Here is a 19870-nt window from a genome sequence, read left to right as displayed (position 1 = left end):
TTCAACTCACTCGCAATCAAAATCTCAACAAGTTACTTCGCAGATACCGACAAGCTGATTCTAAGGTTTACACGGAGAGGAGGTCAAAGACCAGAATGGCCAACACAGCCCTGAGGGGAAGGAAGCTGGAGGGACCGCCAGCCGACGCCAGGACCCACGGCGCTGTAGAGCGCAGTCCAGCGCGTGATGGCGAAGGAGGTGACAGGCGGGCGGAGCAGACCGGGAGCGCTGGACCAGGCCCTTGCACGCACAGCCGCCGGCCTTTGGCGGAGGTGCACAGCGGCTCAGCGCAGAGAGGACAGCCTTTCAACAAACGGTGCGGGAACAGCTGGGACTTACACCTTAAAAAAATTAACTCAGAATGGCCGGGAAACTTCTACATAATAACACACGAGAAAAATCCAGGTGCCCCTGAGTTTGGTGACGAGTTTTTGGATCTTTCATGATCCAGGAAAGAAAAAAAGCAGATGAGTTGGCTTGATCAGAATTAGAGCTTCTGCTCTGCAAACACACTGCCAAGAGAATGAGAAGCGACAGGCTGGGAGGAAATACCCTTGCGGGAGCCGTGAGGTTGCGGGATGGAGGGCTTCATGGAGGAGGCAACCCTGGGGCCTAACGGAGCAGGAGGGGACTGTGGTCATGGTGGGGAGGTGAGAGCATCAAACCAAGAAGCCAAGCCTCCCTCCTATAGGATCAAAGCTCAGGTGCTTGGAGAGCCTGGGGGACAGCAAACCAGCCCCTTCCCCAGACTTAAAAGCCTCTCAGCCCCCCCTCCAGGAAGCCTTCGCTGCTTCAAGAAGCCTGACACTGCTCGTATGGCAATGTCACTCCTCCTTGTCCTCACGGGGAGCCCTGGCAGGGATGCCAGGAGTCGGATTGGCCCTATTTTGGCCCCATGTGTACTGTGGGCTTTGGGCAATCTGAGGCCGTGCTGCGCCTGGCACTGTCTGCTGTGACACGAGGTGAGCCACGCAGGAAGCTGGGAGCTGGGTTGGTCCCGCCCAGGACACAGCTATTCTGTCCCTTGGCCCGCTTTGCTGGCCCTTGCCCAGGAGCCTCTCCCCTCAGACTCCTGGGAAGGACTCAGGTGCATTGAGAGGTAACTCGGGACAGCTTTTGGGCACCCATGCCTGCCCACCCTGGGGCAGCGCCTCAGCTCCCCACTGGCCCTCAGGAAGCTCCTGCAGACTGAGGTCTGCCCTGGGCTGTTGGCCTGGATTCCCAAGGTCCAGGAGCCATTTTCCATGAAAGCTCTCAGCCAGAGACGACCGCCAGTCCAAAGCCCACTTCTTCCCGCCCGACGTGCTCCCTGCAGCCACCCTGGACACACGTACTTGAGGAAACCCATGTCCAGCTGCCCCGTCTGTGCTGCCTGCTGCAGTCGCTCCGCTGCCAGCCGGGGCTCCAGGCCACCGCTCAGCGGCCAGCCTCAGGGATGCTCGTCAGAGCCGCTTGTGCTGAGCGTGGCAGCCCTGCTTCGCGCAGAAGCTCCAACCCGGCCTGCCGGATGGGCCCAGCCACAGGGAAGGGCGCCGTGGTTCCAGGCAGTGACGGCCTTGTTTATTTTCGGGGGCAGAGGCAAGCTGTTCGTGCCTCACCGCGCTCCAGCACGTGGACCCATCTGTTCCCAGCAAACGCCTGGCTGGGACTCCCCGGGGTCCCCCTCTCTCCTAGCCCTGGTTTCAGCTGCAGAGAGAGGGTCCACAACACGCACGGTTGCCCACGGTGACAAGTCTGTGGGGCAGTGTGTGTACACGGAGGCCCTGCACCTGACCGTGGGCTGATGGGGCCTGCACGACTCCTGGGAGGGGGCCAACGTGACCTGACCTGGCTTCATGAAATAATGTTTCCCCGTTGAACTCGATGGTCTCTCCAGGACTCCAGGAGCACCTGGAGCCTTTGGGACCAATGAACACAGGTGACACCGAAATCCTCTCCTCCCTACCAGGCACTCCTGACGAACTGGAGCCCACGCCTCCAGCCCCGCTGATGGACCCAGCCTCCCGACTGGACACAGCATCTGGTCTTCAAAGCAATCCCAGAGCTGATGGCGTGGCCCTTGAGCCCTGGCAGGGATGCACGTGGGTCACGAGCATCATACGGGGTTGGGAGTAGTTAGGTTCCAGCATCTGTCACCTCATTCAGTGGCTAAGGGACGAGCAGACATCTGGCTTTGCACTGTAGGCGGTCCCGCCTTATTTGTGGAGGCAGCCCCACTTGAGCCCCGAGTCAGTAAACAAACTCCTCGACATTTGTACAGTGTTCCCCTTTGCTCTAGAAGCCAGCACCTCAGGGGACCGTCAGGGGCCCCCCAGACCCACACGCAGCGGTGGGGGCCGCCGGCTCCATCTCACGGGAGGTGCCACAGGAGTGTGGAGAAGGCGGGTGCCTGGGGCCTGCTGAATCCTGACACCCCTGTGGTTTCCTTCCTGAAGAGCCCGCCCTCCTGGGCTCCACTCTCTGACAGTGGCTGTTTCTCCAGAGCAGCAGGAACGAAAATAAGTTTAATTTATTGGCGGTAGAAGTGGAAGTTCCCAGGCAGCTGTGGCCTGAGCGGCCGCTCCTGGAGACAAGGCCTCCCTGGAGATCCGCTTCTGTCTGATTCCTGGCACGTCAGTGCTTGGGTTTTACCTGTGGTTCCTGCACCATGACCCCAGCTCACAGCATCTGGAAGAATGTCGGGGAGTCGACCCAGGGGTGCCCCATCTGTTTTGTGAATTAGTTAAAAAGGTCAGGGAAGGATTCCATTAAAATTCAGCAGGAGCCGGCCCAGGCAGGGCAGGGGTCGGCTCTAAATGCTTTAAATGTCAACCAGACGCTCCCCGTTGGGCTGCCACGAGGCTGCCGGTGACCCCAGCCCCTGGGCGGCTGCCCAGCAGCTCCTCTGGGCCCCTGTCTGGGGGCAGGACAGGGAGGGGAGCTCCTGGTTCTTTCCGGAACCACCAGGGCCCCGGCAGATGGAGCAGGGATTTGAGGTCTTAAGGCAGAGCCACCAGGAGCCCTCCTGCGCCTGGGCCAAGGAGCTCCAGTCAGGGGCCAGGGTACCCATGCGCCTGGGAACTGCCTGCAGCCCAGCCTCCCTGCCCGTCACCCCCTTCCCAGCCCATCCTGCGGCCTTGATCAGGGTCCCGCATCCACACCAGCCCCTCAGATCAGAGCCGTCTCAGCTGCCGGGTCCCAGGAGGAAGCCCAGGCCTGTTCTGCACATGAGTCCCCTCGGCCTTCCCGGGGCACTGGGGGCCACCTTCGTGGACCCTGGCCCAGGCTCAGAGACCCCACGGGTGTGCTCAAGGTTTCTGGCTGGGAGTAGAAAACATGGCCCCGGGAGCCACAGACCTCGCCACACCCTCCCTGCCGCAGCTGCTCCCCCATCTGACCCCCCTTGACTGTCACAGGCACCTGTCCCCCCACAGGGGCTCACGTGTGGTCAGCACATCCACCTGAGCTCAACTTTGGCTCATCACAGCGTTGGGCAGGAGCCAGCAGGAACCAGCCAGCACACTCCCACAGGCGACTGGAGAGCTTCCAGCCAAGGGACAGCCTGACCAGGACAGCTGGCCAGGGCGAGGCAGGATTCTGAGGGTCACCCTGGGGAGCCCGAGGGGCAGAGGGAGCTGCAGGGACGGAACCCACGGCCGTGCAGGGTGACGGCGCCAGCCGCGCAGCAGGGCCGAGACAGGGCAGCCCGGGCCCCGAGTTCACCCCCCGCCCTCTGCCCCTCTGGCGCCTCCCATGGGCTTCGCCCGGCTGGGGCAGGGCCAGCAACGTGGACAGTTGGGCTCGGCGTCTCCGGCAGGACAGAGAGGGCGGAGGGGATCTGGGCGAGGGGACAGAAAGCTGCCGCCTAACCCCAGCCCCTCTGCGCCTCGGCGCTAAGACGGGCTCATTGTTCCTGCCTCACAGGGTCACCACGGGGGCAAGTGGGATTATGTGGGAAAGGGGCTTCTCAGCCTGCCTGACCCGCGTCCCCCTTCCTCCCCCAGCCCCACCCCTACCCGGGCCGCATCCTGGCAGCAGGTTCAGGGGCGTTCCCTGGACTGAGGACACGGAAGGCCTCGTCTTGGCCGGCCCTGAGGCTGTCCCGTGCAGTCTCGCTGGAGGCTGCGAGGTCTGCATCCGGCCCCTTTCTGCTCCTCCTCCAGCATTTCCAGGGGCCCCCGTGCTGGCTCCTGTCTGGAACCGGGGAACCGGCTGGTGCTCAGGAGAGAGCTCGGTGTCTGTGCCCGGGGCGAGACGGCCCAGGCAGGCAGCTCGCCAGGGGCAGCCCTCTGTCAGGGAGAGCCGGCCCTGGTCCCTTGCAGCATGGACTACCGGGGTTGTTGGAGGTCCCCAAAAGATATGTCCAGTCTTGACCCTCAGAACCTGTGAACATGACCTTATTTGGAAAAAGGGTCTCTGTGGATGCAGTTAAGGCTCTTAAGACGACGCCGTCCTGGTCTGGGGTGGCCCCACATCCAATGACAGTGCCCTTAGGAAGACCCAGAGGGGAGAGGGGAGAAGCCATGTGACAACAGAGGCAGAGGAGGGAGGCAGGTGGCCACCAGCCAGAGATGCCTGGGGCCCCGTAAGCTGGAAGAGGCAGGAAGGACCGTCCCCCGTGCCTCCAGAGAAAGCCTGGCCCTGCTCACATCCTGCCTTTGGAGTCTGGCCTCCAGAGCTGAGCGAGAATAGATTTCTGTCATTTTGAGAGGCCTGGTCTGTGGTCCTCTGTTGCCATGACCCCAGGACTTATCTGTTCACGAGACCCATGGCCTTTGTGACAAACAGAAGTACAAGAGGTGTTTGGGGTTAGAGCTTTTCCAAACACGAGCACCTGCTCCTGGGTGTTTTAACGGGAAGCTTTCTGGGCGGCTTCCAGCCGATCTCCAGATCTGACACAAACGTAGGTATTTTTAATACATTAGACGGGTGTCTCTTAAACAAGCTGTCAGGAAAATGAACTGCAGGAAGTCTAACGGGTGTTACCCTTGTCTAAGTGCCCTGCAATTATCCGCGTCGAGTCTGCAGGCGAGTGTGACAGGGTGGGGGCCTCGGAGGCGCCTTGCTGTTCTAGAAATCTTCCCTCGGCTGGGGTGCCTGACTGTCTCGGCAGCTCGCTGTGGCTGGCTGGTGTTTTCTCCCAATCTTCCGGGTCTCTGAGGGCGAGAAGAGCCCGCTGTCCTCAGAGCCCCCAGGAGACCTGCCCCATCCAGGCCCTCAAACACCGTCCAGCCTCGGGCAGAGCAGATGTCTCCCCGGGTGTGGCTCAGGTCCACCTTGGCAAAATGGGCCTTGGGGCTGGGCAGAACTGGGGACCCAGGCATAGTGCCAGCCTCTGCGGACAAAGGGGCCTCAGGGCTGGCCGCTCTCCCTCCCACCTCCTGCAAAGTCCACGTGGGCAACACCGCAGACGTCAGCACGGGACCTGCCATGACTCAGCTGCTTGATCCAGGCTCACGGGCCTCTCCATCCTGCCTCCTGCCCTGGCTGGTGGTGCCCGTGCTCCTGACCTGCTGTGATGGGGAGAATGGGCAGACACGGAGGCCACCGGAGAGAGTGCTTTGCTGAGCCTTGGCCCTGCCTCCCCCCGCCCATCACTGGGGTGGGGAAAGCGAAGGGGTGGTGTGACGGGGCTTCCCGCACTGCGGACAGTCTTGGGGGGAGCTGTCTCTGGACTGTATGTCCAAGAGGGTCCCTGGGAAGGGAAGGACTTCTGCCCCAACTTGTGCATCTTCCTTTTAGGGGTTCCTGGGAGGGACCGGTAGTGACGGGAGCGGCTCATGGGCCCAGATCAGGAGACGGGGTCGGCACAGATGCAACGGCTTCTGCCTCATCCCTGGGCCATAAATAGTGGCCCTTGACAGGCGCTTCCGACGGTGCACATCCTGTCGGGCACAGGGCCCGACACTGACCGGTTCACAGATGAGCGAGTCTTTGGCTCCAGACCAGCATGTCCTGGACGGCTCAACGTGCGGGGCTCCCAAGTGATACGGCCCAGATGCACTGTCCCTCCCTCCTGACCCTCGGGAGCTGGAGGTCTGTGGTCCTGCCCAGCAACTGGGACATTACACTCCAGACAACACGCCCTGCAGCCCGCGCTGGGCAGTTACAACTTAATAATCCCTAAACAGGACTTTCTGTGTGCAAGAGTGTGAAAAAGGTTTACAGTTTAAATATTCCCAGATAACCCCAAGACTCTCCGAACTTCAGGAGGTTGGAAGTGGAGTGAATTTGTTTTGTTTTGTGTTTTAACAGAACTGCTTTTGAGTTACAAGAGCACAGAACCTGGCTGAAGAATGCTCTTAACCTTTAAATATGTCAGGGGAGAGCTATTGAAGTTTACGATAGACCCACCTTGTAGCAGACAGTAAGCTAAAAATGTTTAAGTCCAAATAACATGGCACATTTTCCCTAAGCGCTGGCACGAGATTTACTCAAACACGGCGGCTGTCTTCAACTTTGTTTCTAGGATAGCTGTGTTTGTTTTTATGTATTCTTTTGCAACATTGTTTTAATAATCCCTTTGAACCAAGTCCTTCGTCATAAGCTGCTTCAGATATTTTTGAAAGTAGGCAGTGTTTAAAATCCACTGCTGACTTCCACTTGGGGTCCTGGACTAGCTCTCTTGTCATAAACAACCATAGAACTGGGCACAATTTATCAGGGCATTGTTTTCAGACACTGGACAAGCCACAGGGTGACTGCCGTCTCTGAGAGACAGGAAGTCGCGAGCTGAGCCCCACTGCCACCCAGCTTTCTTCTTGGGGACACCATCCTGATCGTGACATTAGGAGCTGGGGTCTGGGTGGAGCATGGCTGTTCCAGCTAAAGAGGCAGAAGTCAGAGCCTGGAGCTGCAGGAGGGGCTTCCAGCTGCAGAACAAGGCGCTGGGGAGGGGCGCCCGCCTGGTGGGGCCTCAGACGCCGGCGAGGGGCCCTCCCTGGGCCGCCTGGGCCGTGCGCGCAGACCGGACCCTTGACGGGCTTGTGGGAGGGCAGCTGGCACTCTGGCAGAGCTGGAGCGGGGAGGAGGGGCCTCCGCGACACTCTGAGCACCCGCCCAGGCGCCAGCGAGCCCGCACCTGAGGCATGAGGGCCGCACCCTAGAGGGAGGCTAAGCCTAGGCCCGCCCTCACTAAGACCAAACGCTAACGGACAAAAGCCCCACAGGAGGCTCAGCCCAGACGCGGGTCCTCCTAGGGTAGGAGGGCTGGGGCGCGAAAGCCGGGCCTGCACAGGTTTGAGATGATCTGTCTTGCGGGGAGGGCACAGCTCAGCGGTGGAGTGTGCACCCAGCCTGCACAAGGTCCTGGGTTCAACCCGCAGGACCTCCACTAAAAATAAAGGAAAACATACTTACCCCCCCGCAAAAGGTTGTCAGTCTGCAACTGAGCGGCCTGCTAAAGTAAGAGCTGACACCCTTCAAAGGGGGGTAAGAGTATCCAGTCTCTTCAGTGTGTCGTCCACAGGGTCCGGTGTAAGTGAAAAAGCACTAGGGAGGCAGAGAGCTAGGATGAGACCCACCGATAAGAAAAAAAGACACGGGAAGCCGGCCTCCAGGTGGGCAGCGAGCAAGAGAAGCGGCAGGTGTGTGAGCGCTGGTGGGCATGTCCACTGAGGCAGCCGCTACGGAGAGCGGTATGGAGGGTCCCTAAAAAACTAAAACTAGAGTTACCGCGTGATCCAGCAGCCCCACTCCTGGGCGTACATCCGGAAAAGATGAAAACTCTAATTCAAAAAGACATCTGCACCTCAGTGCTCACAGCAGCGCTGTTTACAACGGCCAAGGCACGGCAGCAACCTGAGGGCCCATCAACAGATGGCTGGGTAAAGAAGCTGTGGCGTATATTTATACGATGGAATACTACTCAGCCATGAAAAAGACTGAAATAATGCCATTCGCAGTAACATGGATGGACCTAGAGATGATCATACTAAGTGAAGTCAGACAGAGAAAGCCAAATATCATATGATATTTCTTATATGTGGACTCTCAGAAATGATACAAATGAACTTATTTACAAAACAGGAACAGACTCACAGACATAGAAAACAAACTTATGGTTACCGGGGGGAAGGGGGTGGGGAGGGATGACTTGGGAGTTTGAGATTTGCAGACACTATTATACGTAAAATAGATAAACAACAGGGACCTACTGTACAGCACAGGGAGCCCTATTCAGTGTCTTGCAACAGCCTATGATGAAAAAGAACATGAAGAGGAATATCCACGTATATAGCTGAATCACTACGCTGGACAACAAAAACTAACACAACATTGTAAATCAACTATTTTTAAAGTTGAAATACAGCTGATTTACATTTTTTAAAAAATACAATAAGACAGTAAAAGGAAATTAAAGGTATGCAGCGTGGAAGGGATGAAATAAAACTTCCTCTATTCACAGACAACATCACTGTCTACGTAAAAAAATCCCAGAGAACCCACAAAGGAAATTCTAGAGTTAGTAAGTGTGTGTGTCACGGTTGTAAGCTACCAGGTCAGTAACTAAACATCGATCAGGGATAGACAAGCTGCCGTGAGAAACTGGGAACAGAAAAGAATTTTCGAAGTGCATGCACAGTAACTCCCCAAATACGAATGCTTAGATACAGATGTATCAAAACACGTGGTGTAGGGTCTGCACACAGAAGACAATTACGGATGGGAGAAACCAGAGACCTGCGTAAACGGAGAGACGCGGTGTCCGCGCGGGTTGGAAGGCTCGGTGTTGAGACGCCACCTTGGTCTCCCCGCGTTGATCTACAGATGAACACAATCCCAATCAAAACCCACGCAGGCTCTTCTGTCGATACTGGAAACCTATTTCCAAAATCCACACAGAAAGCGGAGGACCTAGAGCGGCCAAAACGATTTTGGAAAAGAAGGACAAAATCGAAGGACTCATGGTACTTGGAAGACTTCCTACAAATCTACAGAAATCAAGGCAGCAGGGGACTGGGGACGGCAGAGGCACGGGGGCAAAGGGGGCCGGTGAGAGTCTGGATGCAGCCCCGCACACACGGTCAGGTGGCTTCTGATTAAGATGCAAACAAACTTCAAAGGAGAAAAGACCATCTTTCCACAAGTGGCTTTGACCCTTTGGACGTGTTTACGCAGAGAAAGTGCCCGTATCTCATACCCCATCAAAAAGTGACTCAAAACAGATCGTGAGCCTGAGTATACAGCACAGAACTATAACGATTCTAGAGCAGAAGAGAGGAAAACATCCCTGTGCCCTGGGGTTAGGCACAACTCAAAAGCATGGCCCACTACTTTTTTTGATGAGCCGGATTTCATCAAAGTTCCCACTTTTGCTCTGTGACACGCAGTGTTAGGAAAATGCAAAGGAAAGCCATTGAGGGGAGAAGACACTTGCTGATCACCTATCCGGCAAAGGGTTTGTGTGCAGAATATAAAAACTCCCCAAAGTCAACAGTATGAAAACAACCCAATGTAAAAAACACGCAAACCTCTGGAACAGGCAGCTTTGCCGAAGAAGATACACAGGTGTCAAGTAAGCGCCTGAAAAGACGCTTCATGTCGTGAGCCATCCAGGAAACGCAAACTCAAACCACAACGAGATGCCACTGCACACCCACCAGGACGGATAAATGAAAACAAAAAACCTGACCAGGAACTGAAGCCCCGGCGCTGGCCCGGAGGCAGAGAACAGGCCCTTCCACGTTGCTGGCGGGCCGTCAAAAGGGCACACCCACTTTGGAATTTCCCCCCGAGTTAAATACACTCCAGGACGACCCAGTGATCCAACTCCTAAGTGGTCATGCGAGAGGAACGGAAGCGTGCGCTCACGCGCAGTCCCGCGCGTGAACACTGGCAGCTGCTTTATTCGTAATCGCTCTAAACTGGAAACAACCCAAGTGTCCTTCAGCCAGTGAACGGATAAACACATGGCGGGCCATCGGTGCAACGGACTCCTACTCCACGCAGAAAAGGAGCACGCTGCTGGCCCGGGCCACAGCACGGATGAGCCTCAAGGCATTACGTAAGCGAAGGACGCCAGGGCCCTCTTACGTGGCCCTGAGTCAGGCCCAGGGCTGGCGGTGGTGCGGGGAGCAGAGCACGGCTGCTAGGGGCCGGGGCGGGGGATGGGGGGTGCGCACCGTCTCCACCGGGCGACAGGACGGGGCTGTGTCTTTGGAGGTGGTGGTTACAGGACTGCGGATTTGTCAAAGCTCATGGATATAAACAAAAGGAGAGTGACTTTTACTGGATGGAAACTTAAAAATAAACCTAAGGAAAAAGAAAAGTGTGTATCTAGTCTCCAGTCATCTTTCCACCGTCCCCATAAGCACAAGTCTGGGTCACCTCGATCGCGCACCTGGAGCACGATGGCACCTCTCCAGCCACCCTCCCCAACCTGCCCCCCGCAATGCACTCTCAACAAGGCAGGCAGGACCCCTTCAAAGTAAGCCTCCCACGGTGCCCATTTTCCTCCAGGAAGAGATGCTGCGTATTCTCTGAGGCCCTCCTGTTACTCCTCGCACGCCCGGTGCTCACCCGGCCACGCTCGCTCTGCCCCGTGTGTCGAGTTCCCCCGGCCACCCCTCTCCTGGAATCTTCTTCCCCCAGACCTGGCACACCTGACTCTTAACTGCCTCTGAGAGACCCTCAGGGACCTGCCGGAGACTGCGTCCCCGCCCCCTCCCATGGACTCCGTCTGTCGCCCTTGTCACCACAGGCCATGCGTGTGTTGCACGTGTTTGTTTTGCTGATTGTCGGACTTCTCTGCTGGGATGTGTGCTTCATGGGGTGGAAGCCTTTGCCAGCCCCGTCCTGCTGTGCCACTGCACCTGGCACGTGGTGCTCGGGCAGCGAGGAGGGCGGAAAGGAGGGGCGTCATCACACTGGAAGAGGGTTCGTCACACACACGGTGCTGGGGAGACCTTGCCTCTGGGCAGCAAACGTTCCTCAGAGGAGCTGGACAGATGCTGCCCAGCTGTGGGCGGCCCCTGTCCCCACAGGCGTGGGAACAGCGCCGGGCTCGGGGGTTCCCACAGGGCCCCACCGCGGTCGCGCGGACCCCCGGAGCGGGCAGGGCCGTGGGCGGCAGGAACGGCTCCTGGCTCTGGAGGGGGGCCCTCTTGGGAGGCGCCAGCTCTTGTTACCCTAAAACAACAGATCAGGGCCCATCTCTCCTTGAATCGCCGTTGATCTGTGTGGGTAACTGAGAGCTTCCAGGCTCCTGGCCAGTGGACCACAGAGGAACTGTTACCTCCACCTGGCAGGGGAGGAAACTGGGTCACAGAAGGTCACATCACTTGCCCGGGCCCCATAGCTGGCCAGTGGTGAGGCTGGGATTTGATTTGGGGTCCTGGGGCTGCCACCGTCAGGAAACTCCAGACTGACTGCCCGTCTCTGCCCAGCTCCCAGGCCTCCCTTTCCTCTCCAGCACTGGCCCTGGGGGCACAAGGTGGCCCCCACAGGAGAAGTCTCCGAAGGGGGCAGGGCTCAGGGCAGGTGGGCGGCTCCATCCCAGCCCCTTGCTGGAGCAGCGACAGACAGACAGACTGGACAGACAGGCGGGTGCGGGCTGGCTCGGGTGTCCCCACGCTCTCTGGGCCTTGGTTTCCTCTTCAGACCTGAGGACCCTGGTGGGTTCCTCTCAGGGGCTGTGCCTTTACCAGGGACAGCAGTTGGTAGGTCAAATGCCAGGGTGTTGCCGGGCTAAAGCAGGGGTCTCGGGGGCCAGGCGGTCCCCACAGCTGTGAGCTCAGCAGCACTGTCCCCCCCCCCCCCAGGTGCGGGCTCAGGCCCTCCCCCCTCTGCCTCCTGGCTGCTGAGCACCTGCCTGGTTCCCGGCGGCGGCGGCGGCGGCAAGGTGGGAGCGGTCGGGGGGCAGGGAGGGGCGTTCAGGGGCTGCCCAGGGCCTTTGTGCTCCCCAGGAACATCCCCAGGGCCCGCCTGGTCCCTTCCTGCCCGGAGCCCCCCAGGGGGAGGACCTGGCACCCCACAGCCTCACAGGCTCCTGCTCCTTTGCGGCTGAGACTCAGGAAGACACAGTTCACACTCCCTGAAATCACCCTCGGTCTAAGTTCCGGGAGTCCTGGTAAACGCTCAGTCGTGCAACCAGCCCACGGCCAAGACGCAGAGCATCCATCACCCACCGCCCACCCCACCCTCCCGCCCGGCCGCCGCTGGTCCCCTGTTCCCGTCACGCTCCTTTCCCAGAACACCTGGTCACTGCAGTCGCACGGTTGGAGGCCTTCGGGGGCTGGCTTCTTTCTCCAGGCAGGAGAGCATTCACTCGTGAGCACCGCGTCCCCCCGACCAAGGAAGGCTTGACAGCCAGTCAGACGGAAAGACGGAAAGATGGGACAGAAAGCCGAGGCTGGGGGGAGGGGCAGCTGGTGTTCAGTGGGAACGACAGGAGCGTTCTGGAGACGGCTGGGGTGGTGGTCCATCAAGACGGTGGAAGTGGTACATTTTGTATCTGTCTTATCATAATGGAGAAAAAGAAAGGCTTGCGATTCCTTCCTCCCTCGAAACACAAACCACTAGGAAACCAGGTGGGAAGTCTGGCCGTGCTTCTCGGGAGGAGGGGACGAGGGCCCCAGCACTGCGAGCAGGTTGGCCCCGCTCCCCTCACAGGCCCCCGCCCTTCTGGTGCCCGAAGGCGAGCGTCCTGTGCTGGCACCAAAGCTCGTGGCCGAAGTCCTCCTCTTCCCGCAGCGGAGGCTCTAGACTCAGGTGACGGCTGTGTCCCCGAGCCCATGGGCGTCACCTGGGATGGCCGCTCGCAGGGGTCCCTTCCCTACTCACCGCCCGAGGACCCTCGGGACGGACTCCGTCCTCAGACAGGACGTTCTCCCACGGAACCACAGCACGGGTGCCCACATCAGGGCGTCCCACTGGGCGTCGGTACAGCGTCACCACGTAACCCTTGGGCTGAACCCGGCCACGGTCTCGACCACGTCCTCACAGTGGTTCTCCTTTCCGGCCCGGGGTCTGCTGGGAGACCACGCCTGCGCTCAGCTGTGGCTCTTTAATCCCCGTTAATACAGAACAGCCCCGCCCTGTCTCCGCCTTACGACCTGGTGGGCAGGGGTGCAGGTCCTCGGTGCATACAGCAGGAGCCACATGGTGGCACAAGCCCTGGGGGTGTCTGCTCCAGGGTCTGCCACGTCTCCCCGACGTAACAGCACTCTTGTGGGGACCCTGCGACTTAAACTTCAGCCCTGAGTGTCAGCATCACTGAGGCTGAGCCGGCTCGGGAAGGAAAAGAGGAACAGCGAATGGGGAGTGGGCGGTGGACGGATGGGCGGAGGAGGTCACCGGGCTTGGCTGGTGACAAGGGACAGAAACTCTGGGGAAATGATCCATGTCCTGATTTTATCGGAACCAATTTTCTTGCACTTTGCGGAGACAGGTCTCAGCTGCCTCTGCCTCCGTGGAAGCACGTCAGACTTTAATGGCCTGGGCGTCCAGGACGCTGCCTGGGGTCCATGTGACCATGGACACGAGCGTCTCCTGAGTGACAGCCATTTTGATTGGCCAACATCTCTACCCTCCCACACATGGTCCACGAGAGGGAGACACACAGATACAGGCACCCAGCCCCTCTCTGGACAGATGTCACTGTTTAAAAACAGTGGAAGTGGACCCAGGTCTGCCAAGTGGCCCAGAAGCCCGGGTAGGGAAGGAAAAATCCCCTGGGAACCCTCTCCTGGGATGGCGGATGGCGGTGCAGAAGGGAGGGGGGCAGCAAGGCCAGGGCCCAGCTGGCCCAAAAGGAATGTTCTTGCAGGCACACGGAGCAGCCGGTTCACAGAGCAAAGAGCGTCTCTCATAATCAGCCTATCCGTCTCTCCCAAGCGTCTCTCCCAAGCACGTGCCATGACCTTCAAAGAAAAATGGCACCTCTGCTCTCCGAGGGCGCCCGGAAGCCAGCAAGCACTCAGCAAACGCTCAGGCGGCCCTAGCCGCGGGCGCAGAAGCCGACCTTCTGCAGCGCGTGCTCAAAAGACGTCTGCCAAGTGGACAAATGACCAGGATGCGCCCTGGACCGTACCGGTGTCACAGCCTCTGACCAAGAAGACTCAGACCACGTCACGGTGGTGCCTGAGTCTGCGGCACCAGCGGGGTGGCCACGGGGTCGAGGCCGAGGGTGCTGTGGAGGGGTCGTGCCCCTCTGCGGCCACTGTTGTCCTTGACCCCAACCCCGGCTGCTCCTGGCTGAGCCCACGGGGGCGTCTCCTGGGTGGGCAGTGAGTGCCCCGGCCCCGAGCCACTGACCCAGACCTGCCATGTCACTCCTTTGAAGGCGGGTGTCGTGGTTGCTGGCCCCCAACCTGGGCACAGCCCATCAAGCCCTCAAAGGAAGCAAGAAGGTAATCCCCACTGTTTACTGCACACGCCCTGTTTGCCTCCGCCTCCAGCGCAGGGAAGGCGTCAGCACAGAGGCACGGCCTCCAGCTCCCTGCCGCGTGCGGCTTCCGGGACCACTCCACGCGGGGACACCTGTAGGCACGAGTTTCCAGCGCAGGCAAGGGAGGCCTGGAGCCTAATTCTGCCCGCTCGGTCTACACTGGTAGTGGCCTGTGCAGGGTCAGCTGCAGCCCAGGGTGGTCGTGCAGGCGACAGCGCCGCCCACCCTGGCCTGCCCACCCCGGCTCACCAGCCCCCCCTTTCCCAGCACCACTGTCAGACTTGGGCTTCCGAGGCAGCGGCACAAATTCTGCGCTGGGAGGCTGCTGGCGGCTGGGGTACGAAAGGACAGCCAGCGGGGACAGCCAGCTGCTCTGGCACATCCCGCCCCTACCACGCAGGGGTGTGGAGGTCCCGCCCAGACGCTCCTTCCCTCTCCCACCCCGGGATGGAGGAAGCCCCTTCGCCTCCACCTCTGCCCACACCCTCAGCCACGATGCCATTCAAAGTGGTATCTCTGCCAGGACTAGCTTCGGCGGACACCCTCCTCCCACTTCAGGGCCCTGCCTGATAAGACTTCTTTCTCTCCAGGACCAGAAGCCCCCTACCCTGCCAGGCTGCCTCGGCCAAGCCGATTCCCAGGGAGGGCTCCCAGCTGGGTTCCCACCAGACCCTCGGAGAGCCACTGGTCACCCGGCTCCAGGGTCGTTCACCTCACACAGGTCCACTGCCGGCCACCACGCCCAAATACCTCAGAATCTCCCAGCAGGAACAATGTTGTCACCGCCATCACCAGTAAGAGCACCTTGAGGGCTTCTGCAAGCGGGGAACCCAGAGGGCCCTTCCCAAACATTCTCTCTTGAATTTCTACCTTCTGAGGTTGGAGCTCTGATGACCACAGTTCACAGACGGGAAAATGGAGTCTAAACTCAGTATAGGACCCGACCGGAGACAGCTTCAGGTCGAGCTCCACTTCCCATGTGTAGGCTGGGGCAGGCAGCCAGGAGGCTCTGGGGAGCGGCCTGGGCACAGTCCTGCTGCAGAGGACAGGGACCCGGCCTCGGGGGACCACGTGCCTTCTGAGATGCTGATGGAAGGGACTCTCTTCAGAAAGAGGCTGGCGCCAGCACACATATTTACCTTCCAGCTCAGGGAGTGGACACACCTGAGGCCCGTCCACGGACCCCCACCCACCCCTGGAGAAGTCAGTGATCTGGGTTCCAGTCCCCTCTGATGGCAGAAAGGGATGAGACGGGGGTGGGGGGAGCTGAGACCTGGCAACCCTGAAGCAGAAGGAGGGAAGAAGTGGGACTCAGGCTGTTCTCAAGCCCCTCGCCCCTCCTCCCTTGCCCCCGGCCCCTTTCAGCTTCCCAGGAGTAAAATTCCTTTGTGACATTTTCCCAACTTCCCCCACTCAGGGTGTATACAGACCAGAAACTACTTCTGGGGGGAGGGGAAGAGAAGCACCGAGGCCTCCCAGGGTGTGCCCTCAACCCTCGCCCCCAAGCCAGACTCCAGCCTGGTGCCCTCACACTCCCGCCCCCATCCCGGCCCCGCGCCGCTGAAGAGGCTGCTCACCTGGATGACGACCTTGATGGTGGCGGTGCCCACGATGGGCGTGCACACCAGGCCGCCGGGGTGCTGGCCGTCGGTGCTGCGGTTCTGCTGGCCCATGGTGAAAAGCATGGGCACGGCCAGCAGGCCGGAGGCCAGCCAGATGGCACTGATGAACTTCTTGGTGCGGCTGCGGGACATGAGGGTCTTGGCCTTGAAGGGGTGGCAGAGGGCCAGGTAGCGCTCCACACTCAGGCTGGCCACGTTGAGGGCCGTGGCGTGGGTGCAGGCGTCACGCAGGAAGTAGTAGCCGCGGCACACGGAGTCGCCGAAGGCCCAGGGGTGGTGCACCCAGATGAAGTTGTACAGCTCGACGGGCATGGCCAGCAGGAGGATGAGCAGGTCGGAGAGCGCCAGGCTGCCCAGGTGGTAGTGCACCGTGCTCTGCAGGTTCTGCAGGGACCTCTTCCGCGCCAGCGTGAACGCCGTCACAGAGTTGCCCGCTGTGCCCACCACGAAGAGCGCCAGGTACACGGCGGTCACCAGCACCTTGGAGTAAATGTCCGTGTTCACATCCAGGTCGCTGCTGGGCGCTGCTTGGACGGGCTCCGACACGTTGCCCGAGCTGTTGCCGAAGCCCGAGGTCAGGAGCGCCCCCTCCAGCTCCGACGACGGCAGCGGCAGCAGCGAGAAGGGGTCGCTGCCCTGTGCGACCCGGGGGCCCGGCGCCGAGCTGTTGAGGCGCATGGTGGATGCGCCGGGCGGGCGGGGTGCCTCGCTCCCAGGGATCCGAGGCTCCGTCTGGCGCCTCCGCGGCTGGAACCCCGGGCGAGGGTGGGCGCGTCTCAGGCAGGGGCAGCGTAGAGGGAGCCCGCGGGGAGGGCGTGAGAGGGCGGTGGGCACGCCGTCCAGCCAGGAAGCGCCCGACGCGGACCGTGACACCTGCAGCGCTTGGGGCTCGCGCTCTCCGGGGATGCCGGGTCCCTCCGGGCTCCTCCGGGCTCCGGGCTCCGGGCTCAGGGCTCCGGGCTCCGCTCCTCCTCCGGACTCGCGGCTCCGGGCGGCGCGCTCGCCGGGCTGCCTCCGAACACCAGACCCCGCGGTTCCTCGGGCTCCGGGGCGACAGCGCCGTCTCCCCCGGAGAGCGACCGCCGGCTCGGCTGTGCGGGGCGAGCCTGCGGCGCCGCGCGGAGCGCACGCCCGGTGCCCGGCGCGCTCACTCCTCCCCGCGATCTCGGCGCACACCCGCCCCGCACACCGCCCGCCGCGCCCGCCGCGCCCGCGCCCTCCCGGGCTCCGCGCCTCCACTGAGCCGGCGGCGGCGGCGGCGGCGGGCGGGCGCGCCCAGCCGTGGGGGGCGGTGGAGGGGACGGGAGGCGGCCCCAGCCGCTGTCCCCGCCCCGCGAGAGAGCAGGGCTGGCCGGTCGCCCTCGTGCGCTCGCTCCCGGGTTGGGGTGGGGTGGGGTGGGGAGGGGAGCAATCCGGGCTGGGGTGGGCGCCCCCGGGGAACTGGAAATCCAGCGGGGTGCGTGGAGAATATTGGCCCTTTCCAGGTGCCCTCAGGCAGCACAGCCTCCTTTCCCTGGTCTTCTCAACTTCTTACCCACTCCTTCAAGGCGAGCTGCCCCCAGGTCCCCTCTGGTGGGGGACAGGAGGTTATGGAGGGCAGGGCCCAAAGAGGAGGCTTCCCGCGGGGATGGCTGGGTCGCCTCTCGTTCCTGGGGCGCCCACAGGCTGCTGGAAGCACAACTGAGTGTGGGGGGAGGGGGGATAAGGAGAGCAGAAAGCAGAGAACAAAGCAGTGCCCAACCCCCTGCAGGCTGGGTCCTGTGCCTGGCATCCGGCGGTGGCTCGTGCCACTGTGGGCACGTGTGGTATGCTCCGGCTCCCTCATCACCTCCTGGACGTGGTCATCAGACATCACCCGCAGAGCCCAGTTCTCAGGGTGTGGGAGGGATGGCCCTGGGGTCACAGCCCCAGGGTCTGTGCCTGTCCCTGCCGTGGACCTGGCTGGCTGCAGGGGTATACTGGGACATCAGAAGCTGGAGCCTGCTGTGGGGAGTGAGGAGCCCTGCCCAGACCCCGGCCCCATCCAGGGGGAGAAGTTCAGGCTCAGTCCTTCTTAATCTCTTCTGTTCCTGGCTGGCTCTGGGCTTGCCTGCTCCCCAGACCTCACGTCCTCACCACGCATGGAGTCTTGCAGAGAACGTATGTGCTTAAAAATTTAGCTTTCAAAGGAAACACCAACGTCCCTTTGCTGGAAGCCAGCACGCAGGCCCAGAGCGACACGCGTGGTTTGAACCTGCTGCTAATATCTGGGAGAGTGTTTTAGCTTCTCTGTACTTGATTGAATCGTCTGTAAAATGGGAACAGAGGTAGAATGGATGCTCCCGGGGGCCAGGCTGCTCCGGACGCTGTCAGTGCCACAGCCGCAGGCCCTCAGTGAGGACTTGGGCGGTGAAGGCTGTGGAGTGGGTTGTGCGGGGACTTCAGAGGGTGGGGGGGTCAAGAGCCCAGGGCAACAAAAGTTGCTTTAAATCCACCAAATTAGCCCAGTTTTGCTCTCTGGAAGACAAGCCCACCAGTTCAGTGAACAGGTCTTGGGACTGGGACCTGAGTGTCCAGGTCTCAGAAGAAGTGATGATGGCGCTGGACTGTGTTGGCCCCTCAGGGGCTCATCCCTGCACCCACAGGAACGGCGGGTCCCACCATGGACCGTGCCATGTGCTCGCCTCCGCGTGGAGCAGCAGGGGGAGGCAGCAGCCAGCGTCCCCCGGGGCCTCTTTGCCGACCAGCCGCAGAAGCCGCTTAGGTCGCTGCCAGCGGAAACGTGCCCCCCCCGGGGCGCTTTAAGCCTGCTGTTTGGTTTCCAGCCCCTTGACCTTTCCACTAAGCTGGCCTTCTTTTCAAAGATTTCTTTTTGAGACAGTCTAGCTTTAAAAAATCATAAAAGGCAACTTAGTGCAAATATTATGACAAGGCATTTGCTTAAAACCACAGAGGAAGTGTCACTCAGAAGGCCTTACTTTACAAAGTGGGCAGCAGGCCCTCGTCCAGGGCCCCCGGTGGCTTCGAACCCCTCTGTGCACAGAGGAGTCCCGGGCGACGCGGCAGCCGGAACCTTCCAGCTCCGAGATGTTTGCCCCTTTCTCTTCTGATTTCCCGAGACACGGGTGCTTCCCAAACAGCTTGGGACCCTTTAAGGAAAGCTCCAGTGAGGCGCTGGAGAGAGGCCGAGCTTGTCCGGCTGTGTCCACCAGGGAAAGGACCGCACCCTTGGCCGGGCCCTGCGCGGGAGCTGCCCCAGGCCGGCCCGAGAGCCTGGGGGCCTGCTGCCCCGCTCCCGCCACTCCAAATGCCGCATGTCGGCGGGGAGCTGGCCCGTCCCTGCAGGCCAAGGGCTGAGATCCGTCAACGAGGGGCCTGCGTTTCTGGGGGAAGCAGGTGTGACGGCTGAGATGATGGCAGGCACCTGGGTGGCTCCGGCTTCCGGGGACTCCCTGTGATGCAGGCGGGATGGGGTCCTGGCTGCTGACCAGGGTGATCTCCTGGGCCCCGGACGAAGATCGCTGAGACACCAGAGGAAGGATGATGCCCGGATGTCCACTGCCACGGTGAGGGCAGCAGGGGTCCTGCTTTGCTTCACTTGCTAACAACTCCCAAGCCCCTGCAAGGCTGCCTAGTAGGGAGTTGGTGCTCCGTGGACCTTTGCTGAACTAGTGGACAGTGAGACAGGAATGTGCAACGGCCTTTGTCTTTTTCCAACAAGCTTCCAAATGCATGAGGGTGTCGCTGAGGAGCCCAGGACAGACCCCTCTGGGCTGCACCCTCAGGCCTAGAGCTGTGGGAGGACTAGGGGCCTTTAATCATCTCAGGAGAACGGTTGGCCAGGAGGAGAGGCAGCGGCTGTGAAAAGGGCTTTGCTTTCCTGGCTACAAGAATTCAGTCC

At 60.6% G+C, this 19870-nt stretch overlaps 1 protein-coding gene across 2 annotated transcripts in view; it reads right to left on the bottom strand.

Moving 5' to 3' along the window:
• Nucleotides 1–17113, bottom strand: part of NTSR1 (neurotensin receptor 1) — a 43341-nt gene extending 26228 nt beyond the window's left edge. Inside the window, exon 1 of one of the 2 annotated variants that reach the window (XM_032461540.1) lies at nucleotides 15946–17113. In XM_032461540.1, the coding sequence (XP_032317431.1) occupies nucleotides 15946–16668 (723 nt within the window). In that variant the 5' untranslated portion in view covers nucleotides 16669–17113. The remainder of the gene's footprint in view (nucleotides 1–15945) is intronic. The other variant, XM_014551759.2, reaches the window with a different exon arrangement.
• Nucleotides 17114–19870: the final 2757 nt, after the last annotated feature.

Source organism: Camelus ferus, chromosome 19, assembly GCF_009834535.1.
Source record: "Camelus ferus isolate YT-003-E chromosome 19, BCGSAC_Cfer_1.0, whole genome shotgun sequence".
In the NCBI taxonomy this organism is placed as follows: domain Eukaryota; kingdom Metazoa; phylum Chordata; class Mammalia; order Artiodactyla; family Camelidae; genus Camelus; species Camelus ferus.
This window is presented reverse-complemented; position numbering and strand designations above follow the sequence as displayed.